General features: G+C 44.1%; 1 protein-coding gene across 1 annotated transcript in view; it reads right to left on the bottom strand.

The window, feature by feature from the left end:
* hspg2 (heparan sulfate proteoglycan 2) overlaps positions 1-25,859 on the bottom strand; it is a 473,886-nt gene that overhangs the window by 253,055 nt on the left and 194,972 nt on the right. Inside the window, 16 exon segments of the mRNA XM_067970061.1 lie at positions 156-266; positions 665-776; positions 1,616-1,734; positions 3,633-3,812; positions 6,375-6,557; positions 7,486-7,626; positions 8,970-9,040; positions 9,926-9,984; positions 10,078-10,164; positions 12,761-12,888; positions 15,432-15,579; positions 16,515-16,711; positions 20,761-20,888; positions 20,891-20,939; positions 23,561-23,724; positions 25,741-25,855. Of these exon segments, the coding sequence (XP_067826162.1) occupies positions 156-266; positions 665-776; positions 1,616-1,734; positions 3,633-3,812; positions 6,375-6,557; positions 7,486-7,626; positions 8,970-9,040; positions 9,926-9,984; positions 10,078-10,164; positions 12,761-12,888; positions 15,432-15,579; positions 16,515-16,711; positions 20,761-20,888; positions 20,891-20,939; positions 23,561-23,724; positions 25,741-25,855 (1,992 nt within the window).

Here is a 25,859-nt window from a genome sequence, read left to right as displayed (position 1 = left end):
GCTCAAAAAGGAAGCAATTGTAGAAATGGTGCCAGTCAGAAAAACATTAAAAATGTCTCTAAGTCTCTACCATATTCAAAGGTAGAAAAGGTTGCATACATAACATATTAATCACTATTTAGAACCGAAGCAGTATTTCATAGACTTATCCATACCAGGCATTCCCCGGTGTCTACATCACAGTCAGAGTGCCCGTTACAGCTACAGCGCTCACAGGTGCCCAGGTAAAGTCCACCAGCTGTCCGTGTGTAGCCAAAGTCACATTCCTGCATGGAAGAAACACATTTTAAATATTCAGCAAAAGTTTCTTTCAAAAATAAAGAATGCAAATCTTTTCTTTTTAAAAACATTAAGTAAAATGATCAAAACTATTTTTTCCAATTTGGTGAAAAATTCAAACAACGTAAATTACATTAAACAGTCAATGTTTCCAAGTTCCTCTGTGTGAGGACTAATCATCAATAAATTCTGTCCGATTGAGACATGCCAATATACTCGGGAGGATAGCATTCTCAGAATTCTGAGCTCCCAGTTTTAAATCTGCAAAAAAGTTTTCCCCAATTTTAACAGCTGGAATTCTCGTCAGTTTGGCTGTGAGGCGCTTTGGGACGTCCTGAGGTCGTGAAAGGCGCTGAGTAAATGCAAGTTTGTTCTTTCTTTTTACCTGGCAGGATGATCCTCTGTAACCTCTTGGGCAGACACATTCCTCCACCTCAACTGCTTGTTCCTGTCCAGTGGAATGCGGGACCGCTACATCCATACGGATTTGGGATATTCTGCAAATGAACAGCTGTAATTAATCTCAAACATTGCTGGACTTCTGCAAATGATACGGTATCTTGTCCCTGATTCACTGTTACATAAAGACAGAATTTCTACTTAAATGTTTATCCAACCTTGAGCGAAAATTGTTCGCTAACATCTAGGACTTAAATCATTGGTAAGCTAAAGGACAACGCAATTTATATTTAACTAAACCACTTCTCAAAAAAAATCTTAACGCCTCATTTTTTTTTTGTGAGTGTAGTTCAACCTCCATATGCAAATGACTAGGCATCAACCACACAGGACACTGTCCCTTTAAAGGTACAGTGGGGTACAGGAGCCAGGACACTCTGTGTGGTCTAACACGAGCCCTGTTCACTTAGGCCTCAATCTGGGAGTGGGCCAATTCTTCTGGAAAGAGGCAGGAGCAGAGAAACTGAACAAATGCAAGAATATTACTCAATGCCACAGCGCGATTGAGAACGAATTTTAGGGCAAAGAACTCTCAATGTTTCCCTCCCCTCCTCATCCGTTTACAAGTTAGCTCTAATTTACAAACGATTTTCTACATGTTGGAAGTTTCTTAGTTGCTTTCTGCTGTATTCTGAGGCGGCTCAACATTTCCGATCAATCTTGATCCGTTGGCTTCAGCCACAGACTCAAATTTGCAACAGGAATTGGCTTTTTCTTTTGTTCTTGGATACCAAGCCACCCACTCAATACAGAGCCAAGCGTACAGCACATATTTGAGGACTGGCCATGGACAACGTACAAAAGATACTGAACAGTTTCCGCACGTGCCAATGGTTTCAAGTTAAAACATTTATTCAGGGATCTGTCAATACTTAACCTGCTTTCAGTCATTCCTTCAGTATAACTTGCTCGGATCATGAAAACATTAATATCTGCCAAAGCCATCAGGAGATGTTCTCTGGTGGAAGGCAGGCCGTCTGCACGACGCCATGCCGACTAAAAAATAAACAAGATCACTTGTGAATCATTGAAAATTGACACAAATACAAGACGTGTTCTTACTTTCTTCACAAATTACGTTTCAAATCAAACAAAACTAAGGTATCAAAGAATGCAGCGACATCATGCCAATAGGGATCTTCATCAGCATTTATTATTCTCTCAAAGACTTTGCATGTTTCCCTCTATAGTTCTTACATCCCATGCAATTCTAACAGGAATGGCAATTCATTCTGTGATGGAGGAACGAGTGCTGTTTTGCAATCAACTCAGAGAGGCTACAATGGTACCAAGAACACACTAACAAATGAACAGTCTCCTCTTTTCTGTTTGACTATTGATAGTCCATCTGGTGCTAAGACAGTAAACAAAATAAACTCATCCCAGCTGTAGTAGGTTGATTGAAATGATGGGCAGCAAGAAGCCGATCTCAACACAACCCAATTTGCCAGCTGCACCATAACCTTGAGTCTTCATTTAAATCAGACCTCAAGAGAGCAGGTGATCTGAAGGATCTGTAATTATACACATCTATTAAGCATCCCCAGAGGTTACTAATGACAGCAAATCCCAGCAGACTACTTAGACATCATGAGGTGGCTGGACAGTAATTCTTCTATCAAGCATTTCCTGCCCAAAACCCATATATACAATTTTGTTAATACACCAAAAAGATGCAACTAAAATGGCTCTCCATTACACATAGAGAAAAACAGACTATACTCGAACAACCTTTTACCTCCCTTTCAGTCCTGGTCTGAATTGCACCTACATTTTGATGGAAGGCGATAGCAATCGAGGGAAGATACCTGAACAGTATCAAAGGGAACTCCAACTGCACTTGTCCAGGGGAGCGGATAGAAGCAGCTCACTGCTCATTACATGTTAGCACACACTGGGCAAAATGGCTTTTGGATGTGGGGAAGGGGAAGGAAGGAGGCCATTGTCCGAGCAAGGTTGGCATTTTGAGGCCCAACGGTCCAGCGTCAGGTGAGCTAAGTGACCCTAGTGAGCCAGCCAGGGGAAAACAATTGAAGAATGTCCTCCAATCCTCCCTTGCAGCACCCACTCAACGTCGGATTAAGAATTCTTGGGGCCATGGGCACCAAGACCATTAGGGGCCCCTTCGCACCCCCTGATCCATTACAACACAAACGTGCAGTAAAATGCATGAAGTAATAGGTCTGTAGAACCTTTACACACTGCATTAAGACTAAAGGAAATCATATCACAATATACTACGCTTAACCGAAACTTAAATCATATCACAATGTACTACGCTTAAATGGAATAGATTTGCATGGGAACTCTGGCGGGGGGGCATATTTGGCTGGGCCCCTGGGCATGGACCCCATAATCCCGTGTGTTAATCCGCCCCTGCTCCCACTTGCAATGGGTGCTGAATGGCTGGTGTGCTTCCCAAACACACTGACTGCATTATGGGGAGGAGAACTCAGCTGCATTGCAGATGGGGCCTGGGTGAGCTGGTACACAGTTTCTTAGTTCTGTAAATGATTCCTGCCCACATTCAGTGAACCATGTGCTGAGCGCTATGGATGACATTATTGGCCCCATGGCATCACTGACTAGCAATAGTGATAGTGGATATTGTGAATGTCTGTGCAACTGAAGATCACCCCAAAACTGATGATCTTCTCCTGGAATAATCCAGTCCATCCTCAGCTCAACAGAGTATTACTCACACACTTTCTATTGCCTCTTAACCTAACACTGAGATCGTGCATTTCCAATTTGCCGATGGATCTAAAAGTGGCCAAACACAATCTCAGCAAAGGACTCGCTTCTCCACACAAGTGTTCTCAGGAAAAACGTTGCGCAATCTCAAATGAAGTTTATGTACAAGGGTTGTTAAAAGAAATACAATGACAACCTACTTCTTTAAAGGGAACCGAGAACGTTGAGGGAATGCCAGGTTGTGGTCTCTTAGCAGTGTAGTGCTCCAGGAAGATGCTGTTGCCTTGCAGAATAACATCTGGCATCCCAGTGATTGGCGAGGAGCCAGGAGAGACATTGTGTAGGATGGTGTAATGTAATTCCCCTCCATAAGAAGTAACCTATAGAAATGGAGAGGGGAGGAAGCAATTAATAGTGTAAAAAAAGCCAGGAGCCAGTAAATGTAAACTTGTTGAAAGCGTGTTAATATAGCCATCCCTAAATCAGATCATGTGTTGAACAGAATCAGTCAAGACAGCATCTTTGGGAACCAGATGTGTTGACAGAACAACAGGGGCTGAACAAACATTATGCTTTCCTTACAACTAAGTCATTAAATTAAGCACTTAAACACTTGCACAAATATCCTGATGCAACAGATAACTAATTTCATAAGCAAACTGTTAAATTACCTCCTGCAGAGACCATGTCCCTCATTCTTTGACCAGTTCAATGGCTCGATACGAAAAAGGTCATCGGTCAAATGTGAGAAACAACGGGTTTTTGTCCATTCTGAGTTTGGGACTACATGGGCCCCTGAGCACGTGCATGGCTTACCCACCCCCCATTTTATGCAAGATTTTGTTCTGGGAGTTGTACCTCAATTCTTTTGAAAGGAGGCATTAGCAAGGAGATACATTGAGGAATTAAACATGAACAGGAAGTACCAAAAGCAGTTTGGCCAGTGAGAGCAGCGAGCAGCAGGAAAGGAGGTGGAAGTTGAACAACATCCAAAGAATCCATTGGAGGCCAGGAAATTAACACACTGTTATTTCTTTGGCCATTCCAAACAAATTAAGAAAGAAAACAGAGGTGGGATTAAATATCGAGGCCAGCTGGGGCCGCACAAGACCAAATCAGAAGCTTTTTTTAAATTTGTTCATGGGATGTGGGTGTCGCTGGCAAGGTCAGCATTTATTGCCCATCCCTAATTGCCCTCGAGAAGGTGGTGGTGAGCCGCCTTCTTGAACCGCTGCTGTGCGTGTGGTGACGGTTCTCCCACAGTGCTGTTAGGAAGGGAGTTCCAGGATTTTGACCCAGCGACGATGAAGGAACGGCGATATATTTCCAAGTGGGGATGGTGTGTGACTTGGAGGGGAACGTGCAGGTGGTGCTGTTCCCATGTGCCTTCTGCCCTTGTCCTTGTCCTTGTAGGTGGTAGAGGTCGTGGTTTGGGAGGTGCTGTCGAAGAAGCATTGGCGAGTTGCTGCAGTGCATCCTGTGGATGGTACACACTGCAGCCACAGTGCGCCGGTGGTGAAGGGAATGAATGTTTAGGGTGGTGGATGGGGTGCCAATCAAGCGGACTGCTTTGTCCTGTATGGTGTCGAGCTTCTTGAGTGTTGTTGGAGCTGCACTCATCCAAGCAAGTGGAGAGTATTCCATCACACTCCTGACTTGTGCCTTGTAGATAGTGGAAAGGCTTTGGGGAGTCAAGAGGTGAGTCACTCGCCGCAGAATACCCAGCCTCTGACCTACTCTTGTAGCCACAGTATTTATATGGCTGGTCCAGTTAAGTTATTGGTCAATGGTGACCCCCAGGATGTTGATGGTGGGGGATTCGGCGATGGTAATGCCGTTGAATGTCAAGGGGAGGTGGTTGGACTCTTTCTTGTTGGAGATGGTCATTGCCTGGCACTTGTCTGGCGCGAATGTTACTTGCCACTTATCAGCCCAAGCCTGGATGTTGTCCAGGTCTTGCTGCATGCGGGCATGGGCTGCTTCATTATCTGAGGGTTGGGAATGGAACTGAACACTGCAATCATCGGCAAACATTTCCATTTCTGACCTGAGGGAAGGTCATTGATGAAGCAGCTGAAGATGGTTGGGCCGAGGACACTACCCTGAGGAACTCCTGCAGCAATGTCATGGGGCTGAGATGATTGGCCTCCAACAACCACTACCATCTTCCTTTGTGCTAGATATGACTCCAGCCACTGGAGAGCTTTCCCTCTGATTCCCATTGACTTCAATTTTAGTAGGGCTCCTTGGTGCCACACTCGGTCAAATGCTGCCTTGATTTCAAGGGCAGTCACTCTCACCTTACCTCTCGAATTCAGCTCTTTTGTCCATGTTTGGACCAAGGCTGTAATGAGGTCTGGAGCAGAGTGGTCCTGGCGGAACCCAAACTGAACTGCGCAGGTTATGGTGAGTGAGTGCCACTTGATAGCACTGTCGACGACACCGTCCATCACTTTGCTGATGACTGAGAGTTGACTAATTGGGCGGTAATTGGCCGGATTGGATTTGTCCTGCTTTTTGTGGACAGGACATACCTGGGCAATTTTCTACATTGTCGGGTAGATGCCAGTGTTGTAACTGTACTGGAACAGCTTGGCTAGAGGCGCAGCTGGTTCTGGAGCACAAGTCTTCAGCACTACAGCCGGGATGTTGTCGGCCTTTGTTGTATCCAGTGCACTCAGCCGTTTCTTGATATCACGTGGAGTGAATCGAATTGGCCGAAGACTGGCTTCTGTGATGGTGGGGATATCGGGAGGAGGCCAAGATAGATCATCCACTCGGCACTTCTGGCTGAAGATGGTTGCAAATGCTTCAGCCTTGTCTTTTGCACTCATGTGCTAGACTCTGCCATCATTGAGGGGGTCAAAGCTTTTGTTCTGCCTCTATAGTGTCGTAGCATCCACATGGAACGGCAACCAAAATCAGACGGATTCTCCGTTTACCTTATCACCTTTAAACCGATCAGGTAGCACCCAGTAGTAGATGTCTTGAGGGACCGTGTCAAAATCCGCAAAAGTCAGTTCACTCAAGGCACTGATTTGAACTCCTTCAGTGATCCTGTGAGTGTGTGCCATATTTGTCAACGTGTAAAGGTTCCTTTCGTGCTCATCATAATCAACTAGGACCTTGCAAAGAATAAACAGAACAATTAAATAATGGCACAATGTGGAACTGGTGGCTAATCTAACAGTCAAATTTAGTTACGACTACAACGTGAGACCAATTAAACTTAAACCTTTGCATATCACTATGGATATAATAGTCTGGTATCCCCCGGGGCAGCCATTTTAAGAATTTAGCCAACAGACTATCCATTTCAGTAACTTTTACATCATACTTAACACTACATGATATTACAATAATGCTACTAAGCTATTGAAATAGACCATCATTGCTGTAATATTGTTTTATATAGCTCACGTCAATATTATAGAAGCTCTTCAACAGAAAATGCACTTCTAAACCAAATCCTTCCTCTCCATTTTATTATACAACTCTGTGGACTGTGATATGAAACACTAACTGTCCCATTTGACTAGCTTTCAAATTGGGCCTCAATTTTCCTAAACAGAAGCTTATTCTGTAAAATCTTCCGAATCTCACTTGAAGAATCGGCCAACAAAAATGATCAGATTTTCCTTCAAGGTTATAAATAATCCTAAATATCAATGAAGTTGCTGAAGAGTTAAAGCTTTACTGCGGACTCTCTATATGGATACACATTTTTTTCCCCAGTCTGAGCTTTAATGTCCTATATGGAACACTCACCACATACAAACTGCTCCTTTAACCCGATTTCCAGGAAAAAACATTCCCTGAACAGAGGACAATTAACGAGATGAAAGGAAGCCCAATTCTTCCCTCCTAATCTCCTCTCCGCCCATCCTCTGACAAGTTGAAAAATTCAAGCTATAATGTGATTGAGAACCTTACCAGGCTATATTAAAATTCTGTGAACCAATCGCTGCTCAAGAAACAGGCATCCATATCACTAACGTACTTTTATAAATGCTTCCTAGAGACGTCCAAACACATTGCTGCTTGCAGACTAACCTGGTCTCGGTGCCAAGATGAGCTGGCACACTGTTTGCTGTTCCCCATGCAGAAACATTTCAGGCAACCATCCACGTTGGAACCATCCAAATTGAAGGACCCCGTCAAGCATTCGTCACATAGTCTTCCAACAACATTGGGCTGTAAAAGGGCCAAACACAGCAAGAGCTTTATAATAGCTGTGCAAGCCTGAACACTGCAGGACCTGATTAGAACTCTCTGACATACCATGAGTACTCAGATTGAAATGCACAGAACATAAAAGATGCTAATGATAACCATATTCCTTTTGTTGCGGTATGATTTTAAAAAGGATTCCTGATAGCAAGATTCTTTCCTCCAACATTTTTACCATGTCACGTCAAACGAGAAAGAAAAAGTTATGAAAAGTACAGGCTTTAATTTTATTCCGTTGTCCAAACTATGAGTGTTCTCTATGTACTTTAAAAATCCTGAACCTTAAATATATTTTGAATGATCCACAAATTGCTTCATATCCAAACCACACCTGCCCATTGCCATTGTAGATTCCAGAATCAGGGTGGTACCACAGTATTTTACACTCTTCTAATAATTAATATGGTTATCATGAAATTGTGATTTTGGTCTAAGTATAATCAAAATAATAATTTCATAGAATTCTAGCAGATCAATCAATTCAATAGGAGGCAGAAAATAATGATCAATGACAGGGTCCTTGAGCCAATAAACAGAGAGCAGTGTTGAGGTTGGTTACAATGAGTACATATTGTGTGGGCACGCTGCTCGGGTGTTGGGAGGAACATTGTTGGGGTTATTACTGTCTACAATAGTTGACAGTATTAAAAGAACATGGTTGGATGCAATGGGCAGGTTTAATATCAGGAGCTGGTAGACATCCAGCTGTGAAGAGACCGAAAAATATGGAGTCACTGATCTCCAAAGTTGGTGGTAGGAGGAGGACGGGACGGCAGGCGTGGGGGAGGGGGGTAGAGCGCAGGGGTAGGGAGTGAAGTAGGAGAGACAGGCAGAGAGAGGGGAAGGTGACAGACAGACGGACGGACACACACACACAGATAAATTGGCCAAGGATGTGACTAGATTACAGAGGATTTTAAAATCATGATTGGAGTACTACCAAATTCACAATTCAGCAAATATTGCACAACTGCAAATATAAAGAAAAGTCCAAAAAAAGTGATTGTGCATTCAAAAATATACCACTATAATATCACTGAACCAAAGATACATGAAGCATCGAGAATGAGAACGGGCCGTTAGTCAGATACAGTGAGGCCTCTTTTTTTGTTGACACAATGGCCATGATTGACTCGTGCATGTTCTTCAAAACTACCATTGATTTGAACCTCTTACTGACGTCCATGCTCTTCGCATACACTCCATTCTTGATAGTCTGTCCTATGTAACACTGCCAGCTCCAGAGACAAAGTTCACTGTGTACTAATGTCTGTCACTCTCTCTACCCAGTCACTGCTAGAACATACCTTACACTGACACGATTCACCAGATGGGTAGGTGGAGTCAGTTCCTCTGCTGTCACAACGTGAAAGAAGTCCTGTTTTATAAAGAAACAAACTTCCTTAGAAATTCTGCTCTAGATCATAACAAAGCGTGTTCTAGATTACAATTAATGGCAGTACGTTTCCTACATTACAACTGCGATTACACTTCAAAAGTACTTAGTTGAAGCACTTGGGGTGGTGCTGAGGCCATGGAAGTTGCTATATAAATGCAAACTCTTTCTTTGGAATATGGTTCTGCATCTGCAGGGGCCCTGTGCTGTGGAATCAGAACATTTTTTTCTATTTAGTAATGGTATCACCACATAAAATATATGGGACATTAAACGGACCATGTGCGTAAGCTTTATTTCACAGTAATACCCTTTACTATACCAGCCATATCTTCCCATTTCCCAGACCAATAATCTTCTGAGCGAGATTGCCAAATGTTGAGCGCAGACCTGCACCTGTAACCTCTAGGGACTGGACTGAGACAGAAATCACCCGATCTCATCTCACTTTGGATTTCACATCACCAAAGAGAACATTCATTCCATCTGTTTGGCTCGATTGAAAACAATGTCCAAGAGAGAGATTGTATCACATCCCATCAGGCTGCCCACACTCGAATGTGGATATTTTCCTGAATATCAGTGTCGATGAAAGAATGACAGTTAATTTATGCTGGACCCCATACTGAAGGAATGCTCTGTATTTGTATAATCTGCTCAGTTTCACATGCCCAATGGACTAACTCAATTGACGAGCAGCACTGGAATTTTATCAGTAACACTTACGATGTAGGATGACAACTGAATTTTATTATAGGGCCCATTAATCTAACTGAGGGATTCAGTTTGACCCAACATAGAAAATTAACCCAATACTCCAATTACCAACACAATTTTGTGAAAAACATCCTGCTTTTTGGCACTCACCAACTGGCCTACATTTTCCACCTGGAGTCATTGGGTTTCCTTCGTAGCCAGCAGCACAACTAAAAAAAGACAACAACAAGCACAGGTTAAAGCAAAAATAAGTCTCTCTTCAGCAAGGCCAGAGTAACACATCATTGCGGAAATACACCTACGTTTCACATCTACGCCCAGTGTAGCCAACACTACAAGCATCACAGGTGGGCCGTCCATCTGTATCCAGGAAGCAGGTATCCGAAAATCTGAAGAAATGGACAAACATCAGTAAAGTTCTTGCAGATGTCAATTACTCCTCAAATCTAACCTGGATATTGCAATTTTTAAGGGTGCTTTCATTATTACATCCCTGTTCAAAAAAGGGAAGAGGGATAAACCCAGCAACTACAGGCCATTAATGTCAGTGGTGGAGAAACGTATAGCGACAATAATCCGGGACAAAATTAATTGGCACTTGGAAAAATATGGGTTAATAAATGAAAGCCAGCACGGATTTGTTAAAGGCAAATCATGTTTGACTAACTTGATTGAGTTCTTTGATGATGTAACGGAGAGGGTTGATGAGGGTAGTGCAGTTGATGTTGTGTATATGGACTTTCAAAAGTCATTTGACAAAGTACCACATAATAGACTTGTTAGCAAAACTGAAGCCCATGGGATTAAAGGGACATTGGCAACGTGGATACAAAATTGGCTAAGGGACAGAAAGCAGAGAATAGTAGTAAGCGGTTGTTTTTCAGACTGGAGGAAAGTATACAGTAATGTCCCCCAGCTGTTAGTATTAGGACCTTTTTATTAGGCTCTTTTTGTTATATATTAATGACCTGGACTTGGGCATACAGGGCATAATTTCAAAGTTTGCAGATGAGACGAAACTTAGAAATGTAGTAAACAGTGAGGAGGATAGTAACAGACTTCAGGAGGGCACAGACAGACTGGTAAAATGGGCAGACACATGGCAGATGCAATTTAATGCAGAGAAGTGTGAAGTGATGCAGGAAGAATGTGGAGAGGCAATATAAACTAAATGGTACAATTTTAAAGGGGATGCAGGAACAGAGAGACCTGGGGATTCACATGCACAAATCTTTGAAAGTGAATTGGCAAAAGAACCAGAGGCGACATGAGGAGAATTTTGTTTTAACGCAGCGAGTTGTTATGATCTGGAATGAACTATGTGAAAGGGCGGTGGAAACAGATTCAATAATAGCTTTCAAAAAGGGAATTGGATAAATACTTGAAGGGGAAAAAGTTGCAGAGCTATGGGGAAAATGGCAGGGGGATGTTACTAATTGGATAGCTCTTTCAAAGAGCCGGCACAGACACGATGGGCCGAATGACCTCCTTCTGTACTGTTTCATTCTATGATTCTATAATTAAAAGAGCACTTTTTCTGTGACTCTAACATAATTATAAAGAGTATCGACTGTAAATGGTACAGGATATTCCAGCTCATTTGGACATATTGAATGTCCAATAGTCTCTTCCAACTCAAGAAGGGAGGGAGAGGGGGAGGGGGAGAGGAAGCTTGGAGCAGAAGGGGGAGGGGAGTTGGGAAAGGTGGGAGCAGAAGGGGGAGAGGGGTCGTGGGTGGGAGAGGGGTCGTGGGTGGGAGAGGGGTCGTGGGTGGGAGAGGGGTCGTGGGTGGGAGAGGGGTCGTGGGATTAGTGCAGGCTGATCAGTGAGAGGTAGATAATGATCAGCTGCTGATAGCATCAGCTGACCAGGGTGCTCCTCTGTTCTTCTTTCTCTCCCACACACACACACACACACACACACAGATTAGGATGCATCTCCCTCTCTCTCTCCCTCCCTCCCATTCACTCTTTCACTCTCTCTGACTGGGCCACTCCTCTTTCTCTCCCCATCTCATTCACCAACTCGCGCCAAGAAATCACAGGTCAGGAATTAAGATGAAGCTTCTCCATTCTGTCGAAACATGCCCTTTAACTCCAATACTAAAGCCCCGTACTGCGCATTGGCCATATGGCTGCTCTGAGTCACATTGCCTATTTGTGAGCAGTCTTGTGCTATTGGCCCACACTCATTAGAAAATGAGTTCATAGGTCACCCATCCAGCCAAAGGAGAGCAGACACTTTCATTCCACCCGTCTGGGCTAGATACAAACCAAGGATCCCAGAGGTGAAGACTGTATGCTAACCTACAGCACTACACAGTCCTCATGCTGTAGCTTCATATTATCATATTATTCATTGCTTCATTTCCTGTGATTTACCCATAGACGGTCAGGTTACCCAGTGCTAAAACTGCACATTTCGTCCACTTTCCACCTGAAGACACAGTGGGTAAATGCACGGAGTGACCAGGAAGGTCGAAGGTTAACCCCAGGCCTGTGTTGTGAGGCATATGATCTTATCCTGGATAATGGTGGGGCCGCTATAAGTGGCCTCAATATCTCAGGATGGGAGAAATTGGCCCGATTAGTAACTGGTGACCCATCTGAGAAAATGTGCCAGAGTGGAGGTGAGAGGTCAGGATCAGGCCCGGACATGGATGAACAGCATATCAATAATCATTCATTAGGTTTACGCGTGGGGATCAGTCATTTAGATGAGCCACAAAAGAGCAGCCCATGGAATCACCACAGGGTAGGGGTGGGGGGAGGGGATGTTTAAATGGTAATTGGTAAGTAAACACAAAAGATGGAGGAATAATAGATCCCTGATTAATATGGAAACAATAAAAAACAATTCTAATCCCCTCCCAAATCTACACCAAACCACAAATCTGGCAGAGTCAACTCTATTGTATATAAGTTGACAAATATTTTGTTCCAAGAACAACGTTTATACAGAGTTTTCCAGCTGGGTGACACAGACCTCCTGTGGGAATCAGTAAATGGACAAGGACACGGCATACAGTCGTTGGGAGTTCCTCGAGTGGGGTTGCCAAAAAATCCAGGCTTGCACTTGTCACAACGTGGACCTTCCGTGTTGTGTTGGCAGCTCTGTGAGGTAGGAAAAAAATGCATCAACAGATAAAGTCATTAAAAACGTTAGCAAAATTAACACAAGAAAACAACATTTACTTAGGATCTTCAGCTCCATTTAACGTTTCTAGAACACACCTCTACCTCAATCCAAGATATGCAGATCATGAAATTACATATTCAACAGGAGTTGTGTGTCAAGCCCAACACACAGTCGCCTCAGTCCTAACTGGATCAGAATCCACCCTTCTTCAAAGGGTCTCCTCAGTTCTGATGAGGGGCTTCCGCCCAGAACATTAATCTGTCTTTTTTTCTTTTCAGATACTGACTGACCTGCTGTACATTTCCAGAATTTTTTGATTTTGCTTTGATTTGGCACTCAGTTTTTGTTTGCATCTCCTGGTCAGTACAAGTCCAAAGATAGTTAACAATAGGCACTCTCCCTCGGGGATCTTAAAGATGGGCGGTGTGGAAAAAAGAAAGAAATGTCTCGAGTGGAGTGACGGGATGTTCTTCTAAGCACATTGCTGGGGCAGAACAGAGGGAACTTCCTTCTCAATTGGATTATCTCACAACTGATCTGGGAGTACTCAAAGGTGCCCAATGTGGGCATATTCCATTCTCAAGCACCCACATTTACTTTTTCAGTGGTTTAATACAACTGAATGGCTTGCTAGGCCACTTTAGAGGGCAGTTAAGAGTCAACACGTTGGTGTGGGACTAGAGTCCCGTATAGACCAGACTGGGTAAGGTCAGCAGGTTTCCGTCCTTAAAGGATGCTACTGAATCAGTTGGGTTTTTACAATCCGACAGCTTCATGGCCACTTTTACTGGCACCAGCTTCATTTTTCCAGTTTTCAAAAAAAAACTGAATTGAAATTCTCAAATTGCCATTGGTGTGATTGGAACTCACATTCTCTGGATTATTATTCCAAGCCTCTGAATTACTAGTCCAGTAACATAACCACTACATCCAGTGCCCAGGATACACTGCAGCAACTCACCAAGGATTCTCCAACAGCACCTCCCAAACCCACGACCTCCACCACCTAGGAGGACAAAGGCAGCAGGTGCATGTGAACACTACCACCTGCACGTTACCCTCGAAGTCACACACCATCCCGTCTTGGAAATATATTGCCGTTCCTTCGTCGTTACTAGCTTAATATCCTGGAACTCCCTACAAGGCACTTGTGGGAGTACCTTCATCACACGGACTGCAGCGGCTCAAGAAGGCGGCTCACCACCACCTTCTCAAGGGCAACTTTTTTTAAAAATTCGTTCATGGGATGTGGACGTCGCTGGCGAGGCCAGCATATATTGGCCATCCCTAATTGCCCTTGAGAAGGTGGTGGTGAGCCGCCTTCTTGAAACGCTGCAGTTCCGATTTTGACCAGGTGACAATGAAGGAACGGCGATGTATTTCCAAGTCGGGATGTTGTGTGACTTGGAGGGGAACGTGCAGGTGGTGTTGTTCCCATGTGCCTGTTGCCCTTGTTCTTCTAGGTGGTAGAGGTCGCGGGATTGAGAGGTGCTGTCGAAGAAGCCTTGGTGAGTTGGTGCAGTGCATCCTATGGATGGTACACACTGCAGCCACAGTGTACCAGTGGTGAAGGGAATGAATGTTTAGGGCGGTGGATGGGGTGCCAATCAAGTGGGCTGCTTTGTCCTGCATGGTGTCGAGCTTCTTGAGTGTTGTTGGAGCTGCACTCATCCAGGCAAGTGGAGAGTATTCCATCACACTTCTGACTTGTGCCTTGTAGATGATGGAAAGGCTTTGGGGAGTCAGGAGGTGAGTCACTCGCTGCAGAACACCCAGCCTCTGACCTGTTCTTGTAGCCACAGTATTTATATGGCTGGTCCAGTTAAGTTTCTGGTCAATGGTGACCCCCAGGATGTTGATGGTGGGGGATTCGGCAATGGTAATGTCGTTGAATGTCAAGGGGAGGTGGTTAGACTCTCTCTTGTTGGAGATGGTCATTGCCTGGCACTTGTCTGGCATGAATGTTACTTGCCACTTATCAGCCCAAGCCTGAACTGAACACTGTGCAGTCATCAGGGAACATCCCCATTTCTGACCTTATGATGGAGGGAAGGTCATTGATGAAGCAGCTGAAGATGGTTGGGCCTAGGACACTGCCCTGAGGAACTCCTGCAGCAACTGGGGATAGGTAATAATTGTCGGCCTTGCCCGTGATGCTCACATTGCGAGAATGAAAAAAATCCTTGATTAGCCCGAAAATTCACATAAAAAAGTCGTTCCAATCACAAATCAGGTCATCAATACATTCAATAAATTGCCTTGTGTAAATGCTGACTGAGTTGAAACATGCAAAAGGGATTTATTTCAACTCCTGATTCAGCAAGAAGCATACCACACATCTGACAGAAAGTAGATGACTAAACAATCTGAATGGCTGAATTTCCTTTCCTGCCCCTACATTCCCTTATTCTTAATTACAATATGATAGTCATTAAGAGACTATTTGCACCAGTATTAGCCACTACAATTTTCTCTTAAGGAGCCTGAATTTTCTTGTTGCAATGTTTGAAGTTCTTACCAGACAATAGCCTGTGACTTTGTCACAGATGCTGGCGTGACCATTGCAGCTGCAGCCATCGCATACGCCCAGGTATGCCCCGGTCGAAACACGATTAAATCCAGGGGCACAGATCTCACATGACAGACCCTTGTAACTTTGAGGGCACCTGAAAGCATGAGGATGAGGCAAAGAAAGACGTTTTTACCTGTGCATTTACCCGCTCCAAGTTAGTGACACTTTGAACTTATATTCACACCCACAAAAGCACGCTGGGTCGTTCCCTTCGCAAATGCATTGTTGCATCATAATTAATACCAAAGGCCCGGAATTTCCTGAACTGCTTTGGCATAACTAAGGCGTAAGAGCGGAGTTACTCCATTTTTCCCCCAAGGAAATTCGAGCATAATTGATTTATGCCGTTTTTACGGCAAAACATCGCTATGCGCGAATTTCCTCGATCATTTGTAACACTCCCAAGTTACATCCGGAGATACCCCACTTAGTTCATTAACATAGCTGTGTCCCCCAACACCGTGCAAAAGACCAGAGACGGCGAGTTTCCTGCATTTACACCAGTTCTGAACAAACGCAAATTTACACCCAAAATTTTAGGAGCAACAGGACCCGAAGTCACTATTTCTGGTGTTCTTTAGCGATTTAAAAAAAATTCTCTTGCGCTGTATTTTCTATTTCTTTGAATCCTTTTTTATAGCATCAGAGCCTGTTACATTAAGAAGAGAAAAGATCTACCATTGCACTTTGTTAAACATGTTCTGCTTAAATTGCATAAATGATGGTTTGATAGCTTCAAACTTTACTTTTCATATCGTCAGTAAGGTAAAGAGAGACTTAAAGTTGATGGACGGTGTACACGCCTCCCTTTCCTCAGGCTTACGCCGATTTCCACTGGTTTTACACCGGTTTTTACAGCTTATGGTAATAGTTATTCTCAGGAAATTTCGCCACAAGTTGCCGTCGGCAAAATCGGCATAGAAATGGATGTAAATTTCATATAAGCCAGATCAAGGAAATTCCGGCCGTAATGTAAGCTCTCAGAAGCCAATAAAATGAAGCCATATGATGGGGAAATCTGCTTGGTACCTGCATTGCTCTACAGCTTGTGGTTTTCCCTGATTTGTGAATTCCACACTGGTAGTATCCATGACAATGTCACTAAGGCCTACGCTGGCCATCCTGTTGTCATACTTTGTTTGGATCATGATGTTTTCCAGATTAACCAATGTCATCATGAGGTCTTCGCGGGTCACTGGGGTACCTGACTCATACTGCCAGTTATCCTGTGAAAAAAACCATGAAACAGTCTCAAAAGAAATATAAAACAACTATACTGTCTGCTTCAATTGCTGGACTATAAATACTGAATTTTAATTTACAGCTTTAAAAGTGCACATCTCAAAGACAGTAAATGTTTAGCAGTCCACTTACATGGATTGCACTACAGTTGCCAATATTTACCATAGGCACTAGGTCAAATAAGGCCTAGTTTTGTAAACCAGTTTCAAAATAACCTTCATGTCATCAATGGTCAAAGCAGTTAGGTAACAAATCCCACAAAACGTTACAGGCCACGACTTTAGAAAATGCTGCACCATAACACGATTCACTGCCCTTATGCCATATGATAAAGGAGATATCCCACAACACACTGACCTAAAGCCATGTCCACGGTCAACTATTCAGTTAACAGGCTGGAAATACTTTCTGATGATCAGATATGTTGAAGGGGTTATTGCTCCAGAGACGCCTGAATTGCATGTGAGTTAACTTATTAGTAACCCTCAAAAGAATGGCAACAAAATAGATTTTAAAATGCTACGGGGTCTTGGCTATTATCCGAAAAGTCACTCATCCATATAGATCAAGAACACAAAATTAGGTTGCAAACCAGGGTCAAAACATAAAACAGCCCACAGAAATCATTTTCTCTATCTTTCTATAGTGGTTATAAATAAAATACAAATTCGTTATAAGTACGGAACAAAAACATTTTTTTAATTGCTTGTTTTCTCCCAGGTCCTGCCAACGTGAGATGAGATGTCTTCCAGCAGTATTAGTACTTGAGTTACGCTTAGAGGAAAATCACAACTTTGAATTCTTCAGAGACATGTCCCACCAAAACTCAACCTCTTAAGGGATTTTTAAGTTAAATATGTATTAGAGAATGCAATGTAAAGAGGTGAGAGTCATAAGGAACTCTCTCTACTTTATACAGCCTCTTGTTGAATTGTTTGTTGAGTGTTGTGCACAAATGCTCCTAATGATTGGGAAGCAAGAGTTGTAACTAATCCAAAATATTATTCTTTTGTGGTTAAAAAAAAAGCTTCAAAGTTTTAATTTGTTGGGATCAAAATTACACTCAAGGCAAAGAGAGACCAGAACCAGGGCAAGCAAAAATAAAACAAGAGCTTCCAAGGCCCCGATATTAGCGGGGAGGCGGGGGTGGCAGCAGGGGAGGGGGGGCGATTGGGCGCGTGGGTAGCCCGCATGAACCAAACTTACCGTTTCCAACGCAATCGAACGTTAATTGATAGTGGTTAACGTCCTCTCCCGGTTTCGCACCCGGCAACCAGCATGATTGACAGGCTGGCTGCCATCAGGAGCTGCAATGCGAGGTGGGCGGGGGGGGGGGGGGGGAGGTGCGGGAAAGAGAGAGAGCCAGACTTCATCCAGCACCGGACTGGAAGATCGGGGAGGGGGAGGGGGAAGGTCGGGGAGGGGGAGGGGAAGGTCGGGGAGGGGGGAGGGGAAGGTCGGGGAGGGGGAGGGGGAGGGGAAGGTCGGGGAGGGGGAGGGGAAGGTCGGGGAGGGGGAGGGGAAGGTCGGGAGGGGGAGGGGAAGGTCGGGGAGGGGGAGGGGGAGGTCGGGGAGGGGGAGGGGGAGGTCGGGGAGGGGGAGGGGGAGGGGAAGGTCGGGGAGGGGGAGGGGGAGGGGGAAGGTCGGGGAGGGGAGGGGGAGGGGAAGGTCGGGGAGGGGGAGGGGGAGGGTCGGGGAGGGGAGGGGGAGGGTCGGGGAGGGGGAGGGGGAGGGTCGGGGAGGGGGAGGGGGAGGGTCGGGGAGGGGGAGGGGGAGGGTCGGGGAGGGGGAGGGGGAGGGTCGGGGAGGGGGAGGGGGAGGGTCGGGGAGGGGGAGGGGAAGGTCGGGGAGGGGGAGGGGGAGGGGAAGGTCGGGGAGGGGGAGGGGGAGGGGAAGGTCGGGGAGGGGGAGGGGGAGGGGAAGGTCGGGGGAGGGGGAGGGGAAGGTCGGGGGGGATCAGGGGGACATCGGAAGAGTGAAGAGGGGGACATCGGAGCAGGTGTCGAAGGTGGGTGCATTTAGTGGTTTCACTTCATTGCATGGTTTTTTATTTAATTTATTTAGTTTCTTTTTCCCTGATCCGGCCCTTCATGCCTAGTTTCACCAGGTGTGAATCAGAAGCGGTGGGCAAGCCGCCCGGGTAAGTTAAAAATCTTTCTAATCCCTTCATCTGTCACAGGTAAAGTGCCTTCAGTTCCACCAGCGGAACTTCCGTTTTCGGGTCGCCCGCACGCACACAGGTGGGTCCCTGGGAATCTCGGAAGCTGGCGGGTTGGAGCCGGCTTCCGAACCTGAACGGGATTTGAGCGATTTTCGGAGCCCCCGCCCCTGCATTTGCCTCCTAAAATCACCCAGGTCTCATTCACCAGGCCCAAATTCAAGCAAGCCGACGTCACAAGGCTTTAAGACTTCAAAAAAATCTTGGTGGCATTGGTCATGTGTTTATCATTAATCAAAAGCATCCACTGTGAAACAGGCACAACAAACAGATGAAGTATAAACTCATGTCAGATAAACCGATTGGAAAATCCAAGTTAAGGACAGGTATATATATCAGGAGAGACAGCAACTTGGGTGGAGAATCAGGAAGCATCAGCAGATACCCATACTAAGTTATCAAGTACCGTTTTACCATTGCCAGATGTCTCCAATGCATTTTGTGGGCACAATGTAAGCCCCTTAAAATGTGCAGGAGGGTTTTGTCCATTATATTCCTGAGAGAGAGAGATTTATTGTGGAAAGCAGTTTGGCAGCAAGGCGCAGATGGCATAAAACGTGGAGAAACAGGGTCACAAACTTGAGTGTTGGGGCTCTATCAGCTGCAGGGTTGACATTGCACTCAACCATACTATAGGTATAGCTAAAGCCGATACTGCCAACACACTATAGCTCTTGTTGCAGCTGATCCCAGTGATAAAGCATAAGCCATAATAAGCCAAACTGAAGTTTGTAACGCTATTCTTTGAATTGTACACCAGAAGGGTCAGCTATAACATGGGGCACAGCTGCACCTCTCCCTCCACCTTCAAAAACCTCCTTTAATCCTCTCTCTTCAATCCAGCCTCAGGTCACTCTCCAAATCTCTTCCTTCCTGACTCAGTGTCCATTTTCATTACACATATTTATGAAGCTTTTTGGGAATTCTTTTTTGCACCTTAAAGACGTCATAGGAATGCGTAGTTGTTATTGTAGGTCCTCTTCCTCATTTCAGTTTATCCCAGCACCCAAGTATCTCGTCCAAAACAGTAGACCCCAAACCAATTACTTACAATGGTTGCTGTCTGTCCATTTAATGTATCAGTAGTATCCATTGTAAGGACTGTAGTAGAATTACCAGTGAATATGGGGTGGTTTGGAATTTGAGGTTGAGTCCGTTGTAAAGCCTGTGGTGATACAGGTGGTGGTGACTGCAACGCCATAATGGCTTTCAGTAGCTGCACATCAATACTGGTCAATCTCCGCTTTTTAAAAATCAACACGGGATCTTGACTGTTCCCACAAAAATCAGAGTTGAAATCCAACAAAATTCTGATGTTTCGAATCCATGACATTTGTTAATTGAGGTTGATTTTCATGCTGGCGGTGCTGGATTGGACGGGCCTCATTTGGTGGTCTGGGTCATTAGAAAGGTCCAGTCACATCCATGGTGCAGGTCCATTCCTGGCGAGCCTTGCATCAGGAAACAGAAGCAGGAACAGAAGGACTCGCTGTCAAGTCTCTGGGTACTTCTGGCTGCAGCACTGGTCTCGGAAGACCACCTGGCCCGAAGGTCCCTGCAACCAAAAGAAGGCCACCTCACCATTTCAGACCTTCTGTTCAGTGTTGCACGGCCCACGTAGAGCCTCCGATCTGAGAGGGTGTCCAGGTGTCAGGCCGGCACCAGCTTCTTCAAAGTTTCCCAAGTCTGGGCTCCCTTCCGGAGCAACAGGAGGAAACTGTTCTTAAAGGGCTTCAAGACATTGGAATGAGGAAACGATTGACCAGGATGAGAATCTCGAGTGAGGTAGACTGGGATTGGAAATTCTTCTCTTACCTCAGTGAACTGGATTTCCTTCTGATTAATGACATTGGGCTGGGTAGGTTTGCTCCCTCGGTAGATTAGTTTCCTTCCATTTCCTATTATAATCACATCTGACTTGTCCTCGGGCTCTGCTTGCCCCTTGCCACACTGTATCGAACCTTGTAACGCAGGAACCCACCGTACGAATCGATCTGCGTAAAACAAAACGTCACATTTCAAAACTGGTGACATTTTGATATCCTTAACTTTAAACATGCATAAGTTTTTGTTAGGCAAGGAATACAGAACCAAGGCAGGCAGATGGAGTTAAGATGCAGATCAGCCATGATCTAATTGAATGGTGGAACAGGCCCATGGGGCTAAATGGCCTCCTCCTGTCCCCCCGTCTCTCCCCGTTCCCCCCCATTCCCCCCCTCCCCCCATCCCCATCTCTCACAACAGAGCAAGCTCTAACCTGGCAGCTAAAATATCTGACCATCAAGAATCAATTCAGCTTAAGTGGATGTCTAATTAATAGACATATTTTTAACTTCATTGAAACGAAAATTCAATCCTTCCCCACTATGCTTATGTAACTCCCATTCAGTCAAAACATTTCTTGCTCACATTCCACATTTTATCATATTTGCATCCCAAATAATAGTTACATATTTATTGATGAAACATACAACTTATTTTTTATATATAAAATAATGTATTACAGGGATTGAAACGGGTTTTCTCCGAGAGAGGTGCTAGACATGTATTGGATATTGTGTGTATAAGATCATACTTGGGTCATAGCCAGAAAGAGCGTGCTTGCGGGAGTGATCCTTGGTGCACGAGAGAAATACCTAGTGTAGCTCAGAAATCAGAACAGGCGACCGTATCTATGGTAGATAATCAAATGTTCTTCCTCAATTAACTCCCACATTGTGCCAAATTACTAAAGAAAACCAGAGGTAGGGAACTCTCTGACCTAATGTTAAGGCTAGCTTGGATCACATCACCAAAACAATGGTCAGCTTGAACTGTCAGATCAAGATAATGAAAGCATGTACTGCAGAAATTGAAACAGTGATGAGATAAATCTCATTATTGTTGGCCCATAAAAATGCCACAGCACAAGCAGAAAAGCCTAATCACTGCTTAGTGATGGATTTGCCTGACTGTGTTACTAAATCAATTAATGACTGGCTGCTTTGCCAAATGCTTTTTATTCTAATCTATCCAGAACAACAAAATAATATATCTTTTCTAAGGAAGCAGCATGAGGTGGCAAGTAATAATCTGACAGTTACTTGGAGATCAATGAGACATGTAATTTTACACAAAAAAAAAAAATCAATGAATGAGATCCTTTGACTACAGTCCAAACTTCAAAGTAAGATGAAGTTACCACTAGATCAGGAACCTCACTATCCCTGCCAGCTAAAACGAGAGCAAACAGTAATGACCTTTAAAGAAAGAAATTTTAAGTCACCAGAAACCAAATTTGGTCCAGCATGAAATTAACTGCTGTACAAACTTTTGACTTTGGAGATGCACCTTACAAACTTGGATCCACTTTATAAATTTCCCACTGAGCAATAGCTGGTGTACAGACCCACTGAATTAGCCACAAGAACCTTCGTCAACAGGGCTGGAATGTCACACCATGATATGTCATGGTCTTGATTCTAACACACACGTTCTTCAATTGGCATTCCAAATTTTTGATGTCTTTCAAGATGTCGACCAATACAGCAAGGAGCTTATTTTAGTTAGGCTGTCCCTGTTAAGAGTCAAGTCAAATAGAATCTCTGAGATGAATAGACCAAAATTCTCATAACCCATCTCTAACCCAAATCGGGCCACATTGGTTAAAAGTTCAAAGTTCAAAGGGATAGAAAGGTATCAGCAACGGGAACAGTAGGAACTGCTCCTGAGGAAAGTTGAAAGGTTCAGAACAAAACCTTGCAGGGCTGAGAAAAAACAAAATGCAGAACTGACAACGCTGGATAATTCCTAAGTACGAGGTAGTCACAAGCAATAGACCTGAGGGGTAGCCTTGCGCCAAAACAAAATGGATAAAAGTGTCATGCTTGGGCTACAGGGATGACTAAAGGCCATTAATGTATTCTCTTCTCTCTTATCCATACATCTTATACATTTTTCTCTCTTTCCCTTTAATTCTCTCTCTTCAGAGTCCACCTGATTGTGTTCCGCTGCACCTATGGAGGCAAGACTATCCTAACACCCACTACCCAAAGGCAGTTAAACCCTTAAAACTACACAGGCCTGCTGTTCAGCCAGAGGTTTTTCACTCCTGCTACGAATAGCATTTGTTTGCTTGCTTGCTTTGTGTGAAGAGAAGATAAATGCCACGAGTTACCATTACAGTCCATACATGCGAGAGGTGTGCGGGGGAAGGGGAGATCACAATCTCATGTGTGAGAGTTGGTAGGCCTGCCAAGATGGCTCCTGCATACCACAAAATGCTTAAAAGGGTCAGTGCACCAAGTGTTGCTTCCCCTGACCTATTTGATGACATTGCACTAATATGTCTGTGTAGTTGCACAGATAAGAAATTATATAAACAGATAATTTACAATATCTGTCAAACAAAGCCCTTCTTTATTCTTATCCATGATCTAAGTCTACAGTTTATACCAAGTAATAACAGCATGAAGTTTACATTTCCTAAATCTTCAATCATATGCAAATAAATGGTGCATCAGAATATTCTGACTGTTTCAGTATGAATCCCTAGTGTGTATAAATGCGATGTAAACAGGATAGTAAAATTCAAAGGATTGACTAACAGTTCAACATCTTAACAGTCCAAATGCACCTTATTTCCCAAAAACTGTCTTGGAAGAGTCCAGAAGGAATCATGATTGAGGAACCGTCTTGAGAGATCAACGAGCTGAAATTCTCCAGAGTCTGGGTCCACAATAATCTGAGAGGTCGAGAGGGGTGGAGTCACAGGTTGGGCTGGTACCGTCACATTCACACCTAGGAGGGAAATACAATTGTACCTCAGTGTAATATTGAAAGCTGATTAGGTCAACGGTATCCTCAACTTAGACTGAACGTGGTTGAGCTGGACGTGAGGATTCCCTGAGGATAATGGTAACGACATTGTAGAGTTCGGTGTGCTTTGAGGGGAGGGAGGGGGGGAATGAGTTAAGCGAGTAGAAAGCCAACAACCCAGGTTGCACAGTAATCATGAAAAACCTAATCTGTATATTCGTTCAACTTTCTTCGAATGTTGGATCAGTTGCCCCCACAAGCCAGATCCAAAAATATAACCAACAGTGACAGTTTATCACACAATCTCAATGTGGCCTGCCAGGGAATCAGCCTGCCCTGTGCCAAAGATGGTTGCCTAATATCTCCTGTATTTCCCCAGCTGCCTCTTGTGGTCAAAACAAAAGTTCTGCACCAGAACAGGAAACATTTGAAGTATATTTATATTGGTACCTAGAGTAACTTCCCACACTCACCCTAGATAGGAGCCTTAAAAAATTTTCTAGGAGAAGGGACAAGATTTTCAAAATATTCACCCCCTCATGTATCACTTAGTTCATTAACTTCTATGAGTGGGATCTTTTTTTAAATGAAGGCCTGTTTGGTTGCCACATGCAGACCAATATTTTACAATGTATTCTGTTGACTTCACCTATCAGTTTGTTGAATGAGCTTAAAAAATGGAGATTGATTTTATGAGAACATTCAATCCCAAGGAGGAGCCACAGTTAGCGCCTAAGACAGCACTAGACAAATTTTACATTGTTCATAAGTAATCAACAGAATCAGTCTTGTGCTCCTTGAAGAAGCTAACCAGACTTTTGGTCAGAATTTAACAAGTGACAACTGTAAGCAGTTCCCACTCTGTAAAGTTTGTCCAATTACCCTTACTCCTATTTAAGGTCTCACTGCGTCAGCTAAAACCATTCAGTCGCGAGGGTGGGTGAGAAACCCATTTCTGACATTGTTGCTTCAGTTATTAGGTTATAGTCCAGCAATTTTATTTTAAATTCACAAGCTTTCGGAGGCTACCTCCTTCCTCAGGTGAACGATGTGGAAATGAAATCCTCGAAATGAAGTCGCATTTATAATTCACAGAACAATGCTTGGTGATAACAGACAGTTTTTTCAACTGCCCGTTGCCAAGGCAATCAGTGTGCAGACAGACAGGTGTCCGCACCCATGAGGACGGCCTCAACCGGGATCTTGGGTTCATGTCACGCTACACGTTACCCCACCAGCGAACAAATGTTATCTGTTTTTAATATAACGGGTCAGTTGCTGTCTTTTCTATGTTTCTACCTCTCTATCTCTGTTTTTTTTTTGTTTGTTGTTTTTTTTTGGTGATTTGTATATTCTGAGACCTGGCAGGTAACACCTGTCTGTCTGCACACTGATTGCCTTGGCAACGGGCAGTTGAAAAAACTGTCTGTTATCACCAGCATTGTTCTGTGAATTATAAATGCGACTTCATTTCGAGGATTTCATTTCCACATCGTTCACCTGAGGAAGGAGGTAGCCTCCGAAAGCTTGTGAATTTAAAATAAAATTGCTGGACTAGAACTTGGTGTTGTAAAATTGTTTACAATTGTCACCCCAGTCCATCACCGGCATCTCCACATCAGTTATTAGGGAGTGTGAAAGAGTGACTGACGTAAGATGTGTCTGCTGTCCCCCCTAAGACACACCAGCCGAAACTGCAAATTCCAGCTTTGGGCAACCTCTGCCACAATGTGAAAGTGCCACTGTGCAATAAGGCAGTATTAATGCGGTATCAACTATAAGGTTGCTGGGCACCTACTCAAGTTCGAAAGGAAGCATCGCACAAAGTAATGATGCATTCTTTCTCCTTCCCGGGCCTTCTGAGAATCATGGCTGACGCTGGGACAGAAAGATGAGCTGATGAAATCTCTCTTTTAAAAAAAGTCTTCAAAATACAGATCAAGATACGGTTTCAAAACGATGCTTGCAAGGGACCAGACATTATTTATAATCATTTACCCTTAAAGTCATTTTCCTCAGTGAAACGCAGATGTATCTGGTTTCTATAGCGGCTGGTGGAATCACAGTTTCTGGTTACACCAAAGCAGAAACATGGAACACATCGCTGACTACCCTGA

This window comes from Heptranchias perlo, chromosome 32 (genome assembly GCF_035084215.1).
Source record: "Heptranchias perlo isolate sHepPer1 chromosome 32, sHepPer1.hap1, whole genome shotgun sequence".
Taxonomy (NCBI): domain Eukaryota; kingdom Metazoa; phylum Chordata; class Chondrichthyes; order Hexanchiformes; family Hexanchidae; genus Heptranchias; species Heptranchias perlo.
This window is presented reverse-complemented; position numbering and strand designations above follow the sequence as displayed.